This window comes from Hemiscyllium ocellatum, chromosome 7 (assembly GCF_020745735.1).
Source record: "Hemiscyllium ocellatum isolate sHemOce1 chromosome 7, sHemOce1.pat.X.cur, whole genome shotgun sequence".
NCBI lineage: Eukaryota > Metazoa > Chordata > Chondrichthyes > Orectolobiformes > Hemiscylliidae > Hemiscyllium > Hemiscyllium ocellatum.
This window is the reverse complement of record NC_083407.1, coordinates 86,253,583-86,279,216: the sequence shown is the minus strand read 5'-3', so window position 1 is coordinate 86,279,216 and position 25,634 is coordinate 86,253,583. Positions and strand designations below refer to the sequence as shown.

The window sequence follows — 25,634 nt, the reverse complement described above, 5'->3', positions numbered from 1 at the left end:
TGATTCTTGAGACATTGGAACAGGAACCAGAATAAGTTAGGACTGTATTCAGTGGAGTTTAGAAGAATGAGGGGGAATCGCACAGAAATCTACCAAGGACTAGACATGGTAAGTGGCAGGACAGCTGTTACCAATGACTGGGTAAATTCACAGCCTAAGGATACAGTGTAGGCCATTTAGGATGGAGATTCTACATATATAAAGGCTATAAGCCCAACAACATCCCAGCTGTGGTACTGAAGATTTGTGCTCCAGAACTAGCCATGCACTTGGCCAAGGTCTTCAAGTTAAGTCACAAGACTGGTGTTAAACAATACTGCAGAAAGTTGCCCAGTAATAACATTTGACCTGGAAGCAGTACAGTCAGAAAACTTATAGAATCATAGAGTTGTATAGCACAGAAAAAGACCCTTTGGTCCAACTCATCCATGCCGTCCAGATATTCTAAATTAACCCAGTCCCATTTACCAGCAGTTGGGTCCTATCCCTCTAAATCCTTCCTATTCATGTAGCCAACCAGATGCTTTTTAAATGTTGTAATTGCACCAGCCTCCACCAATTCATCTGGCAGCTCATTCCATACATGCACCACCTCTGTGTGAAAAAGTATAATATCTGTGGAAACTGTAATTCATTAAAAACATTTGAAACAGACTTTTAGAAGCTTCCATCAGTTGTGAAGGGATCCATTGTAATTTTTTTTTGATTAGATTACTTACAGTGTGGAAACAGGCCCTTCAGCCCAACAAGTCCACACCGACCCGCCAAAGCACAACTCACCCATACCCCTACATTTACCCCTTTTACCTAACACTACGGGCAATTTTAGCATGACAAATTCACCTGACCTGCACATCTTTGGACTATGGGAGGAAACCGGAGCACCCGGAGGAAACCCACACAGACACGGGGAGAACGTGCAAACTCCACACAGTCAGTCGCCTGAGTCGGGAATTGAACCCGGGTCTCTGGCGCTGTGAGGCAGCAGTGCTAACCACTGTGCCACTGTGCCGCCCATCTCGAATATTAAGTGGCATTGGTCCATATGATCTGTCATTCTTTGAAGTGGAAGCAATACCAACAAGAAGAATATTAACACACAAAAGCTGTGTGGCCAGACAGGCAATTGCTGTAAGGAACAGAGGACCACCCCAGCAAATGGCAGAACAGAAAAGGCATATAATTCAAGGAAGTGTGTGTGTGTGTAATTTAGTTAACTAGGACAGAAAGCTGAAGGCAGGATCATGAATTAGAAAGGTTTTGCTCGAGACGAATACACCATTTAACTGGGTTTATTAAAGAACTTGAATAAAAAGTCACCAGAGCATTTGTGCCATTAAGACTGTTGTGAAACTAGCTAAACAGGTTCTGTGGAAGTTTATAATTTGGATAACCTGACCTGGTCCAAGCAAAAGAGCTGAACTCCAAAGTGAGGTGGGAGTGGCTGACCATCAAAGCAGCTTTTGATTAAACGTGGAATCAAGGAACCCCAGCAAAACCCAAGTCAATGGCAATTAGAGGAAACTCCCCACTGGATGGAGTCATAACTAATACAAAGGAAGATGGTCCAACAATCTCTTCTCAAGCACATCACTTCAGGAATTTCTCAGAAAAGTGGTGTCTCGTGCTCAACCTCTATGGATGCTTTATCAAGATCCTTCAATCAAAACATCAGAAATATTTGCTGATGATTGGACAGTATTTAACACTATTCACAATACATTAAGCACATAAAAATCAACTATCAATAACTTGATTAAGCTTTTTGAAGAAGTGACAAAGAAGATTGATGAAGGCAGAATGGCAGACATTGTCTATATGGACTTTAGTACGGCATTTGACAAGGTTCTGCATGATATACTGGTGAGGGAGGTTAAGATCCATGGGAAGCTAGCCAATTGGATACAAAATTGTCTTGAAAGTAGGGGGCAGAGGGTGGTGGTGGAAGGTTGTTTTTTGGACTGAAAACCTATAACCAATGGTGTGTCACAAGGATCAGTGCTAGATCCACTGCTTATCATCATTTATATAAATGCTTTGGATGTGAATGCATGTAGAATGGTTAATAAGTTTACAGATGACACCAAAATTGGTGGTGTTATGGACAGTGGAGAAGGTTATCTCAGAGTACAACGGGACCTTGATCACATGGGCAAGTGGACTGAGGAGTGGCAGATGAAGTTTAATTTAGAAAAATTTGAGGTGCTGCACTTTAGTAAGGCAAACCACGGCAGGACTTAAATACTTAATGGTAGGACCCTGGGAGTGTTGCCAAACAAAGTGACCTAGGGGTGCAGGTGCTTAGTTCCTTGATTGTGGAATTGTAGATAGACAGGGTGGGAAGAAGAGTGGTCAGTGTATTGAATATAAGAATTGTAATGTCATGTTGTAGCTGTTCACGATATTGGTGAGGCTACTTTGAAACTGCGTTCAATTCTGGTCTCCCTGCTCTAAGAAATATGTTGTGAAACTTAAAAAGGTGCAGAAATAGTTTACAAGCATGTTGCCAGGGTTAGAGGGTTTGAGCTACAGGGAGAGGCTGAATAGGTTGGGACTTTTTTCCCTGAGCATCAGAGGCTAAGGGGTGACCTCATGAGGGGCAATGGATAAGGTCATTAGCCAAAGTCGTTTTCCCAGGGTAAGAAAGTTCAAATCTAGAGGGCATGGGTTTAAGTGAAAGGGGCAAGATTTAAAAGGGACCTAAGGAGCAACATTTTTCCATAGAGAGTGCGCGTATGGAATGAGCTGCCAAAGGAAGTGGTGGAGGCATGTACAATTATGACATTTAAAAGACATCTAGATGGGTACATGAGTAGGAAGGATTTACAGGGATATGGGCCAAATGCTGGCAAATGGGATGAGATCAGTTTAAGAAATCTGGTCAGCATGGATGAGTTGGACCAAAGGGTCTGTTTCTGTGCTGTATAACTGTATGACTCTTTATGCAGAAAGATCGATGTTACATGCAAGCTTACAGCAATAAGTGGCAAGCAACGTACATGTCTCACAAGTGAGACACTGATCATCTCTACCAACAGAGATTCTAACTGGCTTCTGCTTGATATTCAATGGCATCACTATCACTGAACTCCACCAACAATCTGGGCTTTACCATTGTCCATTAACTAAACTGGAACAGCTATATAAATACTGTGCTGACAAGAACAGGTCAGAAGCTGGGAATTCTGAGGTAAGTAATTCACTCTTGATTCCCTGAAGCTTGTCCACCATTAACAAGGCACAATTCAGGGGTGTGATGGAATACTATCCACTTGCCTGGACAAGTCAAGCTCCAAGAACACTCAAGAAATTCAACACCGTCCAGAAGAGAAAAGTATGTAGAATATAACTTTGACAGCTGGACTGCAGTAGTTCAAAAAAGTAACTCACCACCATTTTCTCAAAGTCTACAAATGTTTGCTATGGCAGCAATGCTCACATTCATTGCTTTCGTATCTCAGCCCTAACTTCAAACCCCTGATCCTCTAAGCTTCATTAATCATTCTTTTCACCTGTCCTGTCATGAGATTTTTTTTCACAAATACACCCTCTTTGCTTATGCACTCTGTTACTATTTGTACCATTTATTTTCTGTTGGTTATCCTCATTCCTTAATGCCATAATGAGTCAATCCACATTCCTCTGCATTAAATTTCATCTGCCAATACAGACCAATCCCGTTGCTGGCCTGCTGAGGTTTTGCACTATCTTCCTCACAATTCACAATACTTAAATGCTTTGTTCCATTCAGATTCCATGGGCACATTGGAACATATAAATATCACATTAAATGTCCACAGTGCACTTTTTGTAATTACATTTATTTGTACATAACAGTGCTTCTCCTACTAATTCTGATTAAGACTAATGCTACTTGAATTGCTGCTGTACCAATATCACTTGAGGGACATACTAATGTTATGAGTTTATCAATTATATCTCTCTCTATCTTAAATGTTTTTATTATTAATGAGATTGGTAATTTTCTATGCTATTAATGAATTGCTTTCAACTCAGTCATTTGCTAATGTCATAACTCATAAACAGTGAATGAACTGGAAATGTATTCTAACTTTATATTGATTAGTCTCTTAAGAAACCTTCTTAAAAGACCACCTATTGAAGTTGATTTACTGAAGCAAAGTTTGACACCTTGATATTTAGATATTGCTTTCTCTAGGCTTGATTGCTTCAGGGTTCTTTCAGATCTCGATACGTGATCACATTTGTTTCAATCACTGATCTCTAAATTGTCATCCAACACAAACAGATTAGTTGCATTTTCTCAAGAAATAGACTTGAATCTGATGGTTAATATTTAATTGGCTGAAAAAGTCAGCAGATGAGAAATATTGCTTGTTTGTACCCATCTTTATGGGGCATGCCCTTACAACACCACAATGTTGACCAGGGCAACAGTTTAGGGAAGGGTTGGTGCACATGGAGTGAACATCAGCAGAATTGACAGATTGTGATGTTAATCATATTTAATGATATTAAAAATCACACAACACCAGGTTATAGTCCAGCAGGTTTAATTGGAAGCACTAGATTTCGGAGCGCCGCTCCTTCATCAAGTGATTGTGGATGAAGTAGCAGCGTTCCTAAAACTAATGCTTCATTAAACCTATTGAAGGAGCGACGCTCTGAAAGCTAGTGCTTCCAATTAAGTCTGTTGAACTATAACCTGCTGTTGTGTGATTCTTAACTTTGTACACCCCAGTCAAACACCGGCTCCTCCAAATCATATTTAATGAAGATGGCATCAACTATTCAGCTAACATCACCATCCACCACACCCATATAACTGCACCTAGCCATGGACCTCATTCCCTTGTGTTAGTTAGTTATCCTGCTTATTTGATCGCCACCAGTTTTAATATTGGCGACCCCTGTTTAAATGTACATGTGCCAGTACCAGGTTACAGGCAAGCATGGCTTTTGAAGTGATGACTTAATCCAATAAAACCTGTAAGTTAACACTGAAGAGCTTGTCCCCTAAAAAGCATTGCAAGCCACAGAGGTTGGCAGTCTCTAAGTAATTGCAAAGAGAAGAAATGAAGCTAAGAGTCATAAGTTATATCTTGAATAGATGTTTGAGATATGTGTGTCCCTCTATGCAAAACAACTCTGACAGAAACATATAAGTTGTACATGTCTCTGAGCTTCGAAATGACGTCTTGAATGACTAAAGTGGTGTGAGAGTTGGTCTGAGAGCAGCCATGATAATGTGGTGAAGCTGGTGGCTTGCCTTTGCCCATTTGTATGGATGAAGGTTGAAGGTGATGGCATCCGTGCACCAAGTAGGCTTTTACAGCGATGATAGAGTTGGATGAAAACCTGGAGAAGCAAGTGGTGAGGTACAAATGCCAGCTACCTGCTCTGACTTCCATGACAGGAACTGGTGCCATCTAGTTTCTCGAGGAGAATTGGAAACTAAACAGAATTGAGCTGAGTTGGCTGTAATGAGGTGCAAATGCATGAAAACAAGATGGTTCTTTTTAACAGCAAGATTCTGAAGTCACTGTTTAAGCTTAAGGAGAATTTTTGGAAACTTTTCTTAATGTTGAGATTTGGTGTTTTCATTCTTATCGTATTTTCCCAACTTTCTCACCTGATCATCTACTATATCTGACCTCAGTGCCAAAGTAAATTTTTATGAAGCATCATGACCCTATTCAAAGAAGTGATCAGATTGAAATCATGAACCTCTTTGAATAGAGAAAAGTATCTGGATATGAAGCAGAGAAATTATTGTTTTTTGTGTTATCCTCCACAAATATAAAACTGATTTTCTATCCAGTCTCATCAATAAATATGTCCTTTTGGGCAATGGATTAGAACAAATGCCCTCAGCACCTTCAGAAGGGAAAGGGTGAGCAGTGTGTGGTGGAGTGGTTGGTAGTGAACAAATATTAAGTAAGTCAAATGAAATAACAGCTATGAGTTAAGAAACCAAACTTAACCACTGATGAAAATAATCATCTTTCCATGAACACTAAGCCAAGTAATTGGTTACAACAACTTCCTGTTGAGACATGAAATTCTTCAGAAACACATGATGTTTGTCAACATGAAGTGATTGTGAAAACTAATTTATTGCAAAATGCACTTTGGTACTTGTATTTAATTTTCAAGCTGAGTCACAGATGTTTATCATTTTCCATAAATATTTAATTATCCACCTCTAAAGGCTGTGATCATTTATTGAAAACTTAAAATTAAGCTTTGATCTGTGTTTTTCTAAATTGTATTTTTGTATTTGATTAAACTGCAATTTAATTGATTTTTAAAGGAATATTTGCAGTAAATAATAAAAGCAGTATAGTGTAGTCTAGAATTTTCCAATATTCCAATCCTGTCCTAAATTTGGAGAGTTATTCATTGCCCAATAATTGTTATAACATTGTGAATCATATTGATCATCCACTTGTTTGATAGCCCATTGAAGCACTCCAACATTCATAACTGCAAACTGGTATGGATCCAACGTTCAATTCATGCCAAAATGAAGACAATGAATACAGCAGTTAAATTTGCCCTGGCAAAGAAATTTATTAACCATTTACATTTCTTTTGTGGTCCTCCTGATTAAGGATATATCTCTCGTGTTATATAGGACACTGACAACAGAGCAGTCACAAAGACTCAATACTGAACAGGAATACGAGGAAGCACAGAAAGATTGGGATGCAGGAAGAACCTGAAGCCAAATATTCAAAGAGAAGTCTTTCAGAAGAATAAAAAGTAGTTAAAGAGGAGACAAGGCATTGACAATGAGGGAGGAGTTTCAGAATGTTGGGAGGCTAGTGCTGGGAATGAGTAGCTTCTTGTCATAAAATGGAACAAACAATAACAATTTGATTAAGTGAATGCACATAAGACTGGGGAAGAGTGTGTAGATAGGACAGGGTGAACCTATGGACAATTTGGAAGAATAGATGAAAACCTATAAGCAAATGTTCTAGGGAATGGGGAGCTAAAGATTTGGGTCATAACGGATGTCTTGTAATTTATGGAAGGTGAAGGTCACCAACAAAAGGATTGGTTAAAATTCAACCTCAGAGTGATAAATGATTAGGGTTTTGGTAGTGAAGGGGAAAATGTATTGTTGGAAGCTTGTAACGTTTTAGAGGTGAAGGAAACAATCTTGCCAATGTATTGGGCATGAACAAGGAGCAGAATTTAGGAGAAAGCTAACAAGCAGGAAGTTAACATTCCTCACTCCTGTGTATGATCTCAGGCTCTAGCCCATCATTTTAGTGGGGCTGAAACTGGAGGCCTTGAAGATGCTTGTATGACTAAAGAGAATGGATTCTGTTCTGTTAAAATTTTCTATTTGGAAGTATTGGCACCTGCAGCTCTTATTGCAGGAAGTAGCAATACCTTTGAAGATCTTAGGAGAGCTTGCCATCAATTCCCAAAGTGAGAGGTAAAGCTGAATGTTCTCAATGAGCAAGTGAAAACGTATCCAGTGCCAACATATGAGATCAATGAAGAATTACATACAATGATGAAGCCTTGGAGGATAATATCAAAGCAGGAATCAATGGGCAGAAAAAGAAGCCAAGAGGATAAGCCATTCAAAACAAAGGTGTGTCTAAGACAGTAGATAGGAGTAGGATTATGTCATGAAGATGAATTGCAGAGGGAAGGCTTTTCAGGTGGATGAAATGATTAACCAGACAATACTGGGAGGTTGTGAAGTATTTACAATAACAACGACCTTACTAATAAGCTCTCAGTGCTGTGAGTCAAGCTGAAGGTTGTATTGAGGAACAATAAATAGAGACAGTGTGACTACTATTATGAGGTGGAATGTTTCATAATATTAAATGCAATATGTAGCTGGAGATGAAATGACTATCAGAAAGAATTGGACAGTTAACTCTTTTCTTAAAACGTGTTATTGATACTGCGTGCAATTCTGATCTCTTTCCTATTGGAAAGATGTTGTGAAACTTGAAAGGGTACAGAAAAGATTTACAAGGATGTTGCCAGGGTTGGAGAATTTGAGCTATAGGGAGAGGCTGAATTAGCTGAGGCTGTTTTCCTTGGAATGTCAGAGGCTGAGGGGTGACCTTATAGAGGTTTATAAAATCATGAGGGGCATGGATAGGATAAATAGGCAGGGTTTTTTTTTCCCTGGGGTAGGGAAGTCCAGAACTGGAGAGTATAGGTTTAGGGTGAGAGGGGAAAGATATAAAATGAACTTCAGGGGCAACGTTTTCACACAGAGGGTGGTGCGTGTATAGAATGAGCTGCCAGAGGAAGTCGTGAAGGCTGGTACAATTACAGCATTTAAAAGGCATCTGGATATGTATATGAATAGGAAGGTTGGAGGGATATGGGCCAAGTGCTGGCAAATGGGATTAGATTAGGTTGGGATATCTGATTGGCATGGACAAGTTGGACCGAAGGGTGTGTTTCCATGCTGTACATCTCTGTGGCTCAATGATGACCACATTTGAGGGGAAAGCAGCAATTTGATAATGTCAATTAGTACGGTAAATAAGCAGAAAATTTCATGGGCTGCCACTGAGATGATAAGATGCAGGAGAAATAATATATTTGGGGAAGCAGGAATTGGGAGGAAGGGAGAATGGGATGATGGTGGCTGGGGTAAGAGAGGAAGATTGACAAACCATTCGAATGCGAATTGAGCAAAGAGGAAGTCTGGGGAGAAGTAGCATCCGAGGAAAGAGAGTCAGCAGATTGGACAGTTTGAATATTGAGCACAAGATATCCATGAGGTCCTTGGATTTGATATGAGGCAAGCAGTTGTGTAGTGCAGCTAGAAAAGGTTAAATTGAAATAGTTAAGAGTTGTAAAGTTTCGAATCAGATCAGCTTTTAGGGATAATCTTAGTACAATATAAATACTTTGATTGGAAAGGCAATAATGGGAAATTTAAGATGATGGAGTCGTTCTCGGCGAAGGACAGTCACCAAGTGTGGTCATGCTTTTGGCTAGTATATCAAAGCACAGAGAGGTGACTGTTGATTGGGTGAGAGAGGTGAAGATGAGAGACTTCCCCAAAACTAATGGAGACAAAGGTGTGGAAAGAACAGCTGAACAATTGTAGAGGAGACTGGCAGAGGCATATTGTCATGCTAGGCCAAAGTTTAGAATGGAAGGCACCCACTCTTGGGGAATTATTAGTTATTTTTAAAACTGAAAATTAATCGTGCTTCGAAAGGTGTGACAGTGCATAGAAGAATGCTGTACAACGTTAGAGAAGTTGTGAGGCTAATCATGTTGATAAGATTCAGGGAGTCCTAGAGTAACAAATGTTGACAATGAGAGAATTAAGAGCATCAATTATAGCAAAGAGGACAAGTTAAGATGGAAGTTAAAAGACAAATTATGAGGAATCTCTCAGGGGAGAATGGGGAGCAACAGATGAGAAAAATAAAAGTAGACAAGGATAGATCAGTATTATGCCAGAACAAGTTTGAAATGCACAAACAAATGTTAAACATTTCCTCTGGTTCTGTTTTAGTCATCTGTCTCAGAATAGGAATGGTTGTAAGGAGCCTTATCACCCACATCGGCACTGTTTCTGATAATATTATCTCAGTGATTTTAAATAATTGCTTTTACTTTGAATACCATGAACTATGATTAAATAAATGGATTATATGAACTGAACAGTGATGTGTCAGTAGGGTCACATTTAAATTTAATATTGACTCAGTAATACAAGCGTGTTATTTTGCACCACAGAATGGAACTAATGCCTCTCAGTTCTGATTATCTAAAGCTAATACATCCATACATTTGATTATTCCATTAAACAAACTACAAATACTGATTTCAGTGCTTTGTGAATCAGCTCATCACTGAAAATGTTCTGTATTCAATATGCAACTATTACCAGGTCCTATTTAACAGGGACAGTCTAAGGCTGAAGGTATTGGCTTTCATATTCAAATAGTTCATTGACATCAATATTAAGTTGGATACTTGAAAAGGATAATTTAAATTTATTCTCACTTCAAAGCTCATGAATAGATCTTAGAATTTGAAAAATATGTTTCTAATTTAAGATTTAATATTATAAAAAAGCAAAATTCTACAGATACTGGAGATCTGAAATAAAAAGAACAGAAAGTACTGAAGACATTCAGCAGATCTGAGTGTATCTGTGGAGAGAGAAAAACATAGTCAATGTTTCATGTCAAATATACCTTCTTTGGAACTGAGCTTAACTAAGGCTAAAATTTAAATTAACGAAAAATTAATATTGGTGTTACCTGACATCAAGTGTGTATGTTCACAGATTGCTCGTAACCAATACTAAATTTAGTGAAGTTTCTTTTATCTGTAATCAGAGACTACTATTTTAATTTTGATGCTGCTTATTTGGACTTCTCTCTTGATTATCGAGGAATGTCCAGCGCATAAGAAAAATACTAGAACAGCCTCTTGAACAGTAACATTCTTAAAAAGATAAAGATATTATCAGAAGACAATACTAAATCTGTCACAGATTGATTGAGCATTTTAGATTAAAAATTATTGAGTTATGAAGATCAATTATGTATCTGAATAGAAGGAAAAACAGTAACACATAAAAATGATGGAACTGGTCCAAACTCATCTTGTAATATTTGAAAATGGAACTCCAGTTCAGACTAGCTCTGTCATTTCAGTCTTTTACTGGTTAGTTCCCCTAGACTGAGTAGTAAATAATTAGCATCTGTGTTGAGCATGCATTTCAACCGTCACAACTTTGGAATCAAATAGTCCAGCCAGAAACAAAATAACAATGTGATCTTTCATAAAACCCCTACAGTGTTGAAGCAGGCTATTTGGCCCATCAAGTTCACAATGACCCTCCAACCAGCATTCCATCCAGACCACCCCTGCATTTCCCATGGTTAACCCACAGATCCCCAAGATACTATGGGCAATTTAGTGTGGTCGTTCCGCCTAATCTTTGGACTGTGGGAGGAAACCTGTGCAGAAATGGGGAGAATATGCAAACTCCACACACGCAGTCACCCGCGGGTGGAATCAGTCCAAGGTCCTGATACAGTAAGGCATCAGCACTAACCACTTATCCACTGTGCCACCCTATCTTATGAGAGGATTTTTTCCATTTTACCTATTTCAATGACGTGTGATTGGTGGAATGGGTTCAGCTAGCAGAGAATAATTCTTAAAATTAACAAATGTTTTCCAGTTCAAAACCACTGTACTTTACAATTAATTTTACATGTGAAACCATTTTGTGCAATCAATTCCAGACCAATTAAACAGCAAAGCCACAAAGCTGCTTTTGTTCACTAATGTTATTGGAATGCGATTACCAACCAAATGCTCATAATAGAAGAGTATTACGCACTCCATGATATTGTAGCAAGGCCTACAGCTGAAATGTGAGTCATTTCAGTTACTGTTAACAGTGGGCAGCCTGATTAAAAACAGCCTTTAAAACAGAATCATACCATATAGTACTATAAAATGAGCCATCATGCCCTTCGCTTGTCTTTATGGGATCTAAGTCTCAATGGATTCTCTCAACAGTTCAGCTTCCATGTAGAATTCTTTTCTTCCAGGAACAGCTAAATATTGCAAATTACCTGAGTCTTTCTTTCACTTCTTGAGGTTTCTTTATCAAGATAATTAAAGAGTGTGGTACCTATTGGGATATATGCATAAGGAATTAGGTTGATTAAAATATGAATTATTGGTAGTATGTTGTTGGTGCAATGTTTCTTAAATTTAGATCATATAATAATGTCACGTACTATTCTGCTGCAGTGCTGCAGCTTTTTTTATCAGTGTTGTTTGAATCAAAATACTCAGAACTCTTATGAGTAGGGGCTATTTGCTATAGGTGAGGTAACTGCAGGTTGGCGCATGCAGTAAATTTTCACATTTAGGTCAAGCAATGAATTGTGTTAATTTTTTATAAACTTAATTGTGCCAACAAGTTAAAAACAGAATTGCAGATTGCCTTCTGCCCATAGATGTGGTGGATATTTAAAAATGCTGATTTTTGTATCTTAAAAGTTGCATTTAAGATGTAACCATGCAAAGCAACTTTTCTCAAAGGACATGTCAGTTCAAGAGACCAGCTGCCTGTCAATAGTAGACTACACAAATTGTGAGTTAGCAGTCTAAAATGTTTAGTTGTTCAAGTGGCAAAAATTATTAAATTCAATCTTCTTAATCATTGTCAAAAGTTGATTTTCTATCCAATATTATTAAAGAACTGAAATCTTCTGTGAATACTAGTTCATTTGTGAGATACATTCGTCCATTGTCATTTGTTTTTATATAGTCCCAATAGGATCAGAATGGTTTGTGCATGAGAAAGCTTGTTTTGTTTAAGAAAGCTAGTTTTAGTTTTCCAAGCATTAGTAAATGTTCTCTGTTTTATTGCCCATGCAAATTAGCAAAAGAGCTTGGTTAGTTTTCAAATTACAGCTTATTCCACAAAGCCATGAAATGATTTGTGTTTCACAAGACAGTTGCAGATGAGAAGATCATTTAATCAGCCTTAGGCTGTTCACTGAGAAGATCCTACATTTACCTATATTCAGAATCCAACTATATATTTTTTTAAAAAGCAATATATCCCGATTGCTAGCAATAGCAACAGAAAGCATTAGGAATACACAGCAGATGTGGCAGCATTTGTAAAGAGCCAAACACAGTTACCATTATGGATGTGTGACCGCGCATCAGAGAGTTAAAAGTTAGAAAACTTAGCTGTACCTCGACCTACTCCCTCACCTCTTTTTCTGGTAATGATGACTGCATTAGTATTATTTTCTGCTCTTGCCCACGCTGGACTAGAAAATTGATTAGTTTTAATTTTGAGCCCTAGTTTCGCTCTTACCTCATCTGATTCATCTCTGACACATCCATCCCTTCCCTTTTTTGACCTCTCTGTCTCCATTTCTGGGTTTTGAAATTTTCACCTGAACACCAAGATTATTAATGTAAGTGAGGAAAGCAAGGATCCCAATACCAAATTTTGGAATCTCCATGATAGACCTTCCTCCAGACCAAAAAATATCCATTAAACCACACTTGGAACAGTGTTCAGTTCTGGTCACCTCATTATAGGAATGATGTGGAAGCTTTAGATCGGCTGCAGAGGAAATTAGCAGGATGCTGCCTGGACTAGAAGGCACGTCTTATGAAGAAAGGTTGGGAGAGTTAGGACTTTTCTCATTGGAGCATAGAAGAATCAGAGGTGACTTGACAGAGGTGTACATGATGTTGAGAGGCATAGATAGAGTGTATAGCCAGAGATTTTTTTCCCAAGGTAGAAATGTCTACCAAGATGGGGTGTAAATTTAAGGTAATTGGAGAAAGGTTTGGGGAGATGTCAGGGTAGGTTCTTTACACAGAGAGTGGTGGGTGTGTTGAATGCACTGCCAACAGTCATAGTAGTCAGATACATTAGGGACATTTAAGTGACTCTTGGATAGGCATTTGGAAGTTAGTACAATGAAGGGTGTGTAGATTAGTCTGATTTTAGAGTAGGATAAAAGGCTTGGCATAATATTGAGGGCTAAAGGGCCGGTACTGTTCTATGTTCTCTGACCATTACTCAGTTTCCTATTATTCAGCCAATGTTCTTATTAAGCCTTTTTGAGCGCTCCTCAAAAAAATTCCAGCAAGTTAGTTAAACAGAAATTCATCTTTAAAAGTCCATGCTGGCGTTTCATCAACCCACATTTTTCTAGAAGGTTCCCAAACACTGACTTGTCTATAATTGCTGGACTTATCCTCTTAGAGTGTGGGTAATGATGTTGATGAGGTTTGCTCAGATTGTATATGTTTGGAACAATGCTATCTATGTTTTCCCTTATTAATATTTGGAGGAACCGGTTTTTCAGACTAGTTACAATTTTACATTTGTCCTTGAGTATAAGCATCTTTTGTGAGTTTACTTAATCTGTTACCGCTGCATCAGTGAAAGCTTTTTGGTGATATGTTTAGCAACTATGCATTTCAATCGCTCATTCTCCTGTGATGATATTTAAGCATTTGCACATAGCCTTGCACTTTCATCCCAGAAAGCCCCTTTTCTGTTTCCCTTGCAGAATGTTGCATTTAATAAATTTGTTAATCTAATTAGGATTATATTTGTTTAGTCTGTTTGGTGGTTTAGAAAATGGATTTGTCCTTAATGCAAAACATTATGCTTTGAAAGGTGTTCCATTTATTCTATTCTTTAATTATGTTGAGAAACCTTGTTCGTTTTTTATTATTCATTCATGGGGATGTAGGCGTCACTGACTCAAGCATTTACTGCTCAACCCTAAATGCCCAGGGCAGTTAAGAGTTGACCATATTGTTGTGTGTCTGGGGTCACAGGTAGACCAGACCAGGAAGGTCAGTTTTCTTCCTTAGGGAACATTGGTGAACCAGATGGGAATTTGTCCAATTCGTTTGTTTCAAACATTCCCGCTTTTGTTTAAATCTAATTCTTTTAGTAAGTAACATGCTTGACTCCCAATCATGAAGAAACATTTATTGTATAATCACTATACCACAGGAATCCCATGACTTACGTGTTCTGTGCACTGTCAATAACATGTCGGTTAATGTCAGTTTAATCCTTTTATTCTTTTTTTCTCTTCTGTCCATCTGCAAGTACTACCACACACAACCGAATGGCTTTTTCAAATAGCCCGTGGTATTTTTCATCTGTTAAGCCCCACCAATAAGTCACTAACTTAAAATAGCAACCTTTGGAATCCCCACTATAAACCTTCCTCTAAACCAAAAAAATCATTACTCTGTTGCCTGTTACTCTGCCAATTTTATCATCAAGCCTTATTGTCAACACCTCAAAAAAACCTCCAGCAAGCTACTTAAACACAAATTCCTCTTTAGAAATCCATGCTGACTCCAGAAATTGCTGTAGAAATTCAACACGTCTGGAAGCAGGTGAAGAGAGAAAGCAGCGTTAACATCTCAGGTCCAGTGACACTTCTTCAAAACAGGTTCAGTCTCTACTTTCTCTAGAAATGTACTCCCTTGCAGGTACTGCAGTGCATACAAACACAGGCATTGATATCACTGAGAATGATGAACTTGTCCTGGAATAGTACTCCTTTGATGATCCTGCTGAGCCTGTCATAAAATGCCACTTTGATCCAAATCTGTTGTATCTGTGTTGGTGCATAGGTGATGATTAGTATTGCATCACAGTTTAGTACCATGAATCACTCAGTATTCTCACTGAAGGAAAGATTCCTGAAAGCAATCTTTCAATAGCTCTTCCAACCTTCCTCCAACATGTCTGATTCCAGCTTCAGATAAACAATCCATCATATTACAGGTAATGCTGATATGACAGATGAGACCATTCACTTTCCTAAGCAATGAATGATCCACAACTACAATTTCACTTTTTCAAACTACGATATTTTTTAAGCTCTCTTATTTTGAAATAGTGGCCATAAATTTGGGCTCATGCTTCCTGCTACTGGCTGTTCTGCTATAAAGCACATTTCATCAATGTGAATTCACTGTAACATGACTGACATATTAAGGACACTGTTTCAAAAGCATGAACTTTTAAAATGTGCATTGGCTGTAACACAATTACATCGCCAACGCTTAAAGTGCTGTTTCTAAAGTACGATTTTTTTCTCTAGCACGGGGTTGCACAAGAACGCAACCATCATGTTATAGAAGAACTGATTGTACCTAACGTTTTGACACAATGGTATTGTTACAGTACTAAAATGGCATCATTGGTGTGCACATTCACTTTCAGTAGGAAGGATTCCCCACAAGTGATACTTCAAAGAATCATGAATGGCTTGCAATGAACAAGATTCATTTTTGATTTCTTTCCTTTAGCTTTGAGTTGTCTATTAGTTGCAGAACAAAGAAGTAAACCAATCCTCAAAAATGCTCCTGGTTATGTATGTTTATTTAATTTAGATCAATGTTGCTAACAAAGAGACTAAGGGGCACAGATGCATAGTTTCTTGAAAGTGGAGACGCAAGCAGACAGGCTGGTGAAGAAAACATTTGGGAAGCCTGCCTTCATTGGTCAGATCATTGGTGTAGGAGTTGGAATGTCACTTTACAATGATACAGGACATTAGTGAAGCCACTTTTAGAATAATTCATTCAATTCTGGTCTCCTTGCTACAGGAAAGATGTTGTTAAACTTGAAAGGGTTTCAAGGATGTTACTGAGATTGGAGCTATGCAGAGAGACTGAATAGGCTATGACTTTATTTCCTTGGAGGGTCGGAGGCAGAGGGGAATGGATAGGGTCAGTAGCCAAAGTATTTTTTCCAGAGTACCTGTTTTACTAAAGTAGTAACAATGCTTCAAATGTACTGAGTTGCCTGCAAATCTAGGACATTTGTCTTTCATGAAAGATACTTCTTTATAAAGTATACGTTTCATTTACCTCACTTATTTTAAATGAATCATTCAAAGGTTCAGAATGGAAGCCATAGTCTTGTAACAGTGTACATTATTTTCCTTCAAAAAGAGAATTACATGATGGCAGAATATATTCCAGTGGCTGACGCTGAGTTTTTTGTAACAATTTGCAAGTGTTGGCAACATTTACTAAGATATCGGACAACAATTTGTACATGATCCAAAGTCTACATATAGGAATGAACAAAGAGATCTGGCATAAAGCCTAAAACTATGATGCATCTGATTATTAACACATTCAAATCATCCTTAAATTCCCAATCACTTTGCCAATATGGACTTGCTTCCAGTTAAGCAGTCATTAAATTTAAGATCCAGACCGTGACAGGCATTTGAATATATTAATCAAGCCACATACATTTGCACTTGAAATTTGTACCAATGATCATCCTTTGTTATTTTAGGACCTTAGTTTAATATTTCATGTTATTTCTCCAACACTTTTTGGAGGATCAACATTCGAAGGCAAATCCAGTGTTAGAATGCCCATATTAGGTTAAAATTGGGTATTATTCAAAAATTCAGTTGTCCCACATTTTGCCTGAAACTAAAGTTTTTAATTGTTTTGGGAAGGTTGACAATTGCATCCAATATTTTTTATTACAGCAAGTCAACAAATACAACAGAAAGGAATGCAAAATAAATGCAACGAGGACAGTACTTCAACGTACATAAAACAATTAGTCCCTATTAGAGATGTGTGGTAAGCAAAATTACACGTAATTACTCAGCCCTCAAGCTATTAAATGCATTTGAGTCATTTTTACTTCTCAGCATGTTTTCTATACTGCTTCACTAGGAACAGCTGAAACTGAGCATTGTGGAATCATTCTGTCACTATGGATCCAAAGCATCTTTGAACACTTGAAGCACCCTGAAGTGATTATCCACAGAAGGGGTTTCATTCTCAAAATGAAGTTGGTTTGTCACTTTTACACCATATTCCCCAAGGAGTCGGATAAATTTCTTGTGCTCTTTTCCAATCCAAGCTCTCATTTCATCTCGGACTTGATAAGGTGTAACGTGTGTGTATACAGGAATACCTGTTTGTGCAAAACCCTTCAAGACGTCAGGATTGGTGACCCAGGTGTTGTTTCCCCCAGCATGACCACCATCCAACCAATATATCTCTTTGATATTATTAATGAAGGCAGATAGTTCCTTGTCTTTCTTTGCTTCAGTCAAGCCGTATAGCAGCTGGTTTAAAACCACACAACCTTTGCTGAAACCAATCAATATAAATTTCAAGTCCTCATATTCTCTTTGTGCTCCAGGAGAGCACTGCGGACCTGTAGTATCCAGGTCATGTTTAGGTGCAAAACCATTTGCAGTTTCACAATGTGTACTGGAGCCTTCATCATGTGCAAAGGTAAATGAGCTATCAGCACTTTCACCAGGTTTTGTCCATGAATGGAGGATACTATGTGCCTGCTTGAAAGCATTGGTCAAGAGTGCATGAAGGTGCTTGAAAGCCCGACAGTCTGAGTTATGTTCAGGCACACCAAACAGATTGCTTTTCACAAAGTTGTCATAGCAACTGAATTTATGCAGGTGAATCCGGGAAGCCTTTACAATCCAGATGTGACTGTTAGGAAAACGGTGGATCAGCAAAGCAGCAACTCCTTCCAGACTCCACTGCTGCCAACGGATGTTTTCCGGATGTCGTATCATCTCTTCATGGTAGTTCTAAAAGAATAAGCAATTAAATGCATCAATGATCATCATACAGTGAGAAACTTTCAAATTTCATGTTGAGATTCTCTTGGTGGTTATTTGTTGAATTACGTGGATGAATATATTTTGCAAAGATATTAGTTTCTTCCCCTTCTGTTTAAAAAACTGAGGTACAATCAATAACAAACACTTACAATACACACTCAATAGGTCTTTCAGGAGCACTTGTTTTAACAAAATATTTAACTTTAATTTGATTCACTGTAAAGGCACCAACGCTCAGTTAGTCTAGCAGCATCTGGGGAACCGAAAGAGCAATAACATTTTAGGTCTGTGATCCCTCTGAAACGTTAACTATTATTCTGTCCACAAGATTGAAGGACTTGAGCCATAAGAGGCTGAATAGGCTGGGTTTTTTTTTCCTCTGGAGAGTTGGAAGCTGAGAAGTGACCTTATAGTGGTTTATAAGATCATGAGGGGCATAGAGAGGGTTAGTAGCCAAAATATTTTTTCCCAGGATAGGGGAGTCCAAAACTAAAGAGCATAGGTTTAAGATGAGAGGGGAAAGAATTAAAAGGGACCCGAGGGGCAACATTTTCACACAGAAGGTGACAAGTGTATGGAATGAGTTGATAGAAGAAGTGGTGGAGGTGGGTGCAACTGCATTTAAAAGACATCTGGATAGTTACATGAATAGGTAGGTTTAGATGGATATGGGCCAAGTGCTGGCAAATGGTTTAGGATATCTGGTCAACACTACTGAATTAGACCAAAGGTATGTTTCCATGCAGTATAACTCTATGACTCTAAAAGCTGCTAGACCTAATCAACACTGCGTATTTTACACTTTTATTTCAGATTTTCAACAACCTTCAGAGCTTTAGTCAATGTAAGGGGGAGTTGGATGATGTGAGTTACAGGGAAGTGAGGAGGATGGGGAAATCGAGAAGGGGGAAATGGGGAATGGGCAAAGTGGGTAGTGAGTGATAGAGGGAAGGAGGGGGATACGTGGGATACGGGGAAGGGAGGATACGTGGGATACGGGGAAGGGGGATACGTGGGATACGGGGAAGGGGGGATACGTGGGATACGGGGAAGGGGGGATACGGGGAATATGTGGGATACAGGGAAGGGGGGATATGTGGGATACGGGGAAGGGGGGATATGTGGGATACGGGGAAGGGGGGATATGGGGAATATGTGGGATACGGGGAAGGGGGGATATGTGGGATACGGGGAATATGTGGGATACGGGGAAGGGGGGATACGTGGGATACGGGGAAGGGGGGGATACGTGGGATACGGGGAAGGGGGGGATACGTGGGATACGGGGAAGGGGGGATATGGGGAATATGTGGGATACGGGGAAGGGGGGATATGTGGGATACGGGGAAGGGGGGGATACGTGGGATACGGGGAAGGGGGGATATGGGGAATATGTGGGATACGGGGAAGGGGGGATATGTGGGATACGGGGAATATGTGGGATACGGGGAAGGGGGGATATGTGGGATACGGGGAATATGTGGGATACGGGGAAGGGGGGATATGTGGGATACGGGGAATATGTGGGATACGGGGAAGGGGGGATATGTGGGATACGGGGGATATGTGGGATACGGGGGATATGTGGGATACGGGGAAGGGGGGATATGTGGGATACGGGGGATATGTGGGATACGGGGAAGGGGGGATATGTGGGATACGGGGAATATGTGGGATACGGGGAAGGGGGGATATGTGGGATACGGGGAATATGTGGGATACGGGGAATATGTGGGATACGGGGAATATGTGGGATACGGGGAAGGGGGAACTGAGAGGGTGATGGGCAAAGGCAGAGTGGTTGACACAGGGAAGGGGCAGGAACAGGGAAGTGGGATACAGTGGATACGGGGAAGGGAGGATGGGGAAAGGGGGAGTGGGTGATACAGGGGCGGGGGCGATGTTAAAAGGCAGTCTGCCTGCCCGTCCCCGCACTGACCTGCACGTCCCCCGGGAAGTAGATGACATGTTGCCGGCTCCGGGGCCGGGAGCTGTCGCCGAGCCCCAGCACCAGGTCATTCTTGTTGCCCGGGCCCCAGCCCGTCACCCCGGGCAACCGCAGCACCTCAAAGCCCGGCACCTTCCAAAGCCGAGTGGCCGCCGGTACCCAGCCGGGCCTGGTCATCACGGAGACACCCGGCACCCGGAGCAGCAGCAGGAGGAACGCTAACGGAGACAGGGCGCACAAAAAGGCCGAAGCTCGCACCCCTCGGGGGCGGGGGCGGGAGCGGGGGGGGGACACTGCCCAGAAACCCGGGCCCGGCCTGCGACTCCCAGTCACCGCGCCGCCTGGCGGCACTTGCTCCCACTGCAGGCATCGCCAACTGCAGACTGCGCATGCTCAGATCCCACACCCTCCACCACCCAAGCAAGAAAAGCTACACTCCAGACCTTAAATAAAGCCAGAAAGTGCTGGAAAAGATGAACAGGTCTGGCACTGTCTGTGGAGAGTGGGGAGACAGTCAGGTTTTAGGTCATGCCTCTCCATCAGAAACACTAATTGAGACACGTAATGGGCTAAAAATGATAAAGGTGGTACAATTGCAACATTTAAGAGGCATTTGGATGGGTATATGAATAGGAAAGGTTTGGAGGGATATGGGCCGGGTGCTGGCAGGTGGGACTAGATTGGGTTGGGATACCTGGTTGGCGTGGACAGGTTGGATCGAAGGGTCTGTTTCTATGCTGTACATCTCTGTGACTCTATAAGCGGTGCTATGAAGGCTTGCTGTACTTAAATCAAGTCATTAGTGCCACAGAAGGAGGTTGTTTAGCTCATCAAGTACATGCCTACTCCCCACAAAGTAGTTCAGTCAACAGGAGAAAGCACCAGAATCTAATGAGGTGTTTCGAGGATACTGAGGGAAAGAAGGATACACATTCCTGCCCATTAACCAATCTACAAGTCCCATTTTCCTCACTACCACTAATTCTGAGAAAGGGTGACTGGACACAAATGGTTAACTCTGATTTCCCTCCATGATGCTGCCAGATTTGCTAAACTTTTCCAGAAATTTGTTTTTGTTTCTGATTTATAGCATCTGCAGTTCTTTTGGTTTTTATCTTGTTTCAGTATCTATACCAGGTGAAAGTGAGGACTGTAGATACTCGGGATCATAGTCAAGATTAGAGTGATCCTGGAAAAGCACAGCAGGTCAGGCAGCATCTGAGGAGCAGGAAAATCGACATTTCGAGCAAAAGCTCTTCATCAGGAATGAGCCTCATTCCTGATGAAGGCTTTTGCTTGAAACATCGATTTTCCTGCTCCCCAGCTGCTGCCTGACTCTCAGTATCTATACTGTCATGCTCCTTCATATTCTTGAATATTTCAGTGAAGTCACTGCTCATTCTTCTAAACTGCTGAGAATATGGACACAGATTATCCAGCCTCACATCATAGTGCAACACTGTTATCCCTGGGACTAATTGAGTGCAACAAAAGGGTAACTAGGGAGAGAATAGGGCCCCTCAAAGATCAGAAAGGCGGCCTTTGTGAGAAAATAGGGGAGATACTAAATGAGCATTTAGTATTTACTGTGGAAAAGGATATGGAAGATATAGACTGCTTCTTGCAAAATGTCCTTATTACAGAGGAGGAAGTGCTGGATGTCTTGAAACAGGTAAAGGTGGATAAATCCCCAGGACCTGATCAGGTGTACCCTAGAACTCTGTGGGAAGCTAGAGAAGTGATTTCTGGGCCACTTGCTGAGATAGTTGTATCATCAATAGTCACAGGTGAGGTGCCGGAAGACTGGAGGTTGGCTAACATAGTACCACTGTTTAAGAAGGGTGGTAAGGACAAGCCAGGGAACTATAGACCAGTGAGCCTGATGTCGGTGGTGGGCAAGTTGTCAGATGGAATCCTGAGGGACAGGATGTACATGTATTTGGAAAGGCATGGAGTGATTAGGGATAGTCAACATGGCTTTGGGAAATCATGTCCCACAAACGCGATTGAGTTTTTTGAGGAAGTAACAAAGAGGATTGATGAGGGAAGAGCGGTAGATGTGATCTATATGGACTTCAGTAAGGCATTCGACAAGGTTCCCATGGGACTGATAAGCAAGGTTAGATCTCATGGAATACAGGGAGAACTAGCCATTTGGATACAGAATTGGCTCAAAGGTAGAAGACAGAGGGTGGTGGTGGAGGGTTGTTTTTCAAACTGGAGGCCTCTGACCAGTGGAGTGCCACAAGGATCAGTGCTGGGTCCTCGACTTTGTGTCATTTACATAAATGATTTGGATGCGAGAATAAGAGGTACAGTTAGTAAGTTTGCAGATGACACCAAAATTGGAGGTGTAGTGGACAACGAAGAGGGTTACCTCAAATGACAACAGGATCTTGACCAGATGGGCTAATGGGCTGAGAAGTGGCATATGGAGTTTAATTCAGATAAATGCGAGGTTGCATTTTGGGAAAGCAAATCTTAGCAGGATTTATACACTTAACGGTAAGGTCCGAGGGAGTATTGCTGAACAAAGAGACCTACGTGTGCAGGTTCATAGCTCCTTGAAAGTGGAGTCACAGGTAGATAGGATAGTGAAGAAGGCATTTGGTATGCTTTCCTTTATTGGTCAGAGTATTGAGTACAGGAGTTGGGAGGTCATGTTGCGACTGTACAGGACATTGGTTAGGTCACTGATGGAATATTGTGTGCAGTTCTGGTCTCCTTCCTATCGGAAAGATGTGAAACTTGAAAGGGTTCAGAAAAGATTTACAAGGATGTTGCCAGGGTTGGAGGATTTGAGCTATAGGGAGAGGCTGAACAGGCTGGGGCTGTTTTCCCTGGAGCCTCAGAGGCTGAGGCGTGACATTATAGAGGTTTACAAAATTATGAGGGGCATGGATAGGGTAAATAGACAAAGTCTTTTCCCTGGGATCAGGGAGTCCAGAACTAGAGGGCATAGGGTTAGGGTGAGAGGAGAAAGAAATATAAGAGAACTACAGGGGCAACTTTTTCACGCAGAGGGTGGTACGTGTGTGGAATGAGCTGCCAGAGGAAGTGGTGGAGGCTGGTACAATGGCAACATTTAAGAGGCATTTGGATGGGTATATGAATAGGAAGGGTTTGGAGGGATATGGGCGGGTGCTGGCAGGTGAAACTAGATTGGGTTGGGATATCTGATCGGCATGGAGGGGTTGGACCGAAGGGTCTGTTTCCATGCTGTACATCTCCATGACTCCAAAAACAGAAATTGGTAAACAAGCTTCGTAGGTCTGGCAGCATTTGTGGAGAGAAAACACAGTTAACATTTTGAGCCCAGTGATCCTTCTTCAGAACCCATCTTCAGAGTTCTGAAGAAAGGTTACTGGACCTGAAATGTTAACTTTATTTTTCTCTCCACAGATCCTGCCAGACACATTAAGTTTCTCCAGAATTTTTTGATATTGCTTTCCGATTTCCAGAATTCACAATTCTTTGTTTTATACGACTCTAGTCAATCCATGCTGTACTACATCCAATGCATTTTATTGTTCCTTAGAAATGGAGATAGTATTTTTGGATGTGATCTCACCAATGTCCCACACAGTTGTAACAAGATGTCTTTATTCTTGCACTCCAATACCCTTGTATTGAGACCAATATTCTATGTGCTTTCCTAATTCCTTGCTGTAGCTACATGCTGCCTTTCTGTCCTTCTAAACAAGGGTCACCAAACCCAAAATATGAACTCTGCTTTCTCTCCACAAATGCTGCCAGATGTATAGAGGCAATGCAGCAATTCTGATTTAAATTCTGCTATCTTTTTGTCTTCCTTATATGACCACACCCAAATCTCTGTGAACGTGCACAATTTTCATGCCTTTTCAAAAGTATTCTGGTTTTCAATGATCAAATAACCTCAGATTTTCCCACATGATGTTCCGTGTACCACCCTGTCGTCCACGCGCTTAACTTTTCCAAACCTCTTTGCAGCCTTTGTGTGCTTCCTGCATTCCCACCTAGCTTTGTATCATCAGCAAACTTGAATGCATTGCTTTCTGTCTCTTTGTCTCAGCCATTTTAAAATACCTGAAGCCCCAGCACTGACCACTGTGGACCACAGCCTGCTAACTTGAAAATGCTCCATTTATCCCTACTCTTTGTTTTCTGCCCATTAATTAATGCTTAACTATTGTTTCACCTCAACTCTTTAAGACCATATCTTGTGTATTAGGCTTTTGTATTAAATACCTTGAGTTTCTCCAATTTTTTTCTTGATATCAATTACCTTAGTTTCCTCACTCTTAGTAATCCTTCCATTACCCTTTATTTTTGACATGTATCCTGTGTCTTCAACTGTGAATGTTGGACACAAACTATTTGCTCAGTGCCTCTGCGAATTCATCATTCTCCATCATAATCACTTCTGGTTTTGTTTTAAATAGATCAATGTAGACTTGAAACTACTTTATTCCTTTTTATATACTTACAATCTGTTTTTACACACTCATTTTATTTTTTCCTTTTTAAAGTCAAAATTACATGACCTTTTTCTTATTTCTAAAACCTGCCTAATTTTCACGATTACTACTATTCTTTGCAACATTACCAGCCTCTTATTTTAACACAATGCAGTTCTTAACCTTCTCGGTAAACTAAGAATGGAACTTTCTCACTGTGTTGTTTTTCAATGCAATGTATTTTTGGTGAACATTTTGAACTGTTTATTTAAATGTTTTCTGTTGTTTATTTACTGCTATGTCCTTTAGTCTAGTTACACAATCAACATTAGCAAGCCCTCCCCTTATATGTACAAGGTTGGCTTTGTTTAAGATTAAGATTTTGGATTGTGATTGTTCCTGTCTTCAAGCAGACACTCATGAACAGATAAATGAAATTCAAGTGTGTGAGCCATCTGGATTAACATATTTAACATTCATTTGTTCAGACAAAAGCAAAATACTGTAGAAGCTGGAAATCTGAATTAAAAACATCAAATGTTGGAAATATTGAGCAAGTCAGGCATCATATGAGAGAAACAGTGATTTAATTTGCAAATTGGGTATGAAGCCTTCAGTTTCTGAGTGTTTTCACCACTCAGCTCTTTTTGTATCTGCAGATGCATGGTATGATGCAATATTCTAAACCAGTAACCATGGCCAAAAGCTAAATACTGTGAATGCTAGAACCCTGAAGTATAAACAGAATGTTTAGAAAAATAACATTCAGTTGTTCAACAGTATCTGCAGAGACAGCCAATGGTTGAAGTTGCTGAACTTTACTTATAACTGGGAAAAATTAGAAAAGGTTTTAAGAGGAAGATAGGTTACGGTGGGAGGGATAGGCTTCAGAAGGAAAGAGCTACAGAATATACAATATAAGGCAAAAAGTGGAGGCAATAAGACAAGTAAGAAACATGGAAGTAAATTAGGAGCTAAAAATAATAGGAACAAAATAATTACCAGCAGCTGTTGCCCAAAAACTGAGAGCAATAGTTACATTGTGAAGTTATTGGAGTCAGTGTTGAGTCTGGAAGGCTATAAAGTGGT

The 25,634-nt window shown here is 40.2% G+C and overlaps 1 protein-coding gene across 1 annotated transcript; it reads right to left on the bottom strand.

Annotated features, from left to right (window-relative positions):
* Positions 1-17,020: 17,020 nt before the first annotated feature.
* c7h2orf69 (chromosome 7 C2orf69 homolog) lies at positions 17,021-20,454 on the bottom strand. Its single transcript, XM_060828023.1, has 2 exons — positions 20,098-20,454; positions 17,021-18,125 (listed from the first exon to the last, which is right to left on the bottom strand). Exons 1-2 carry the CDS (start codon positions 20,281-20,283, stop codon positions 17,277-17,279), a joined length of 1,035 nt encoding a protein of 344 aa, XP_060684006.1. The 5' UTR covers positions 20,284-20,454; the 3' UTR covers positions 17,021-17,276.
* Positions 20,455-25,634: the final 5,180 nt, after the last annotated feature.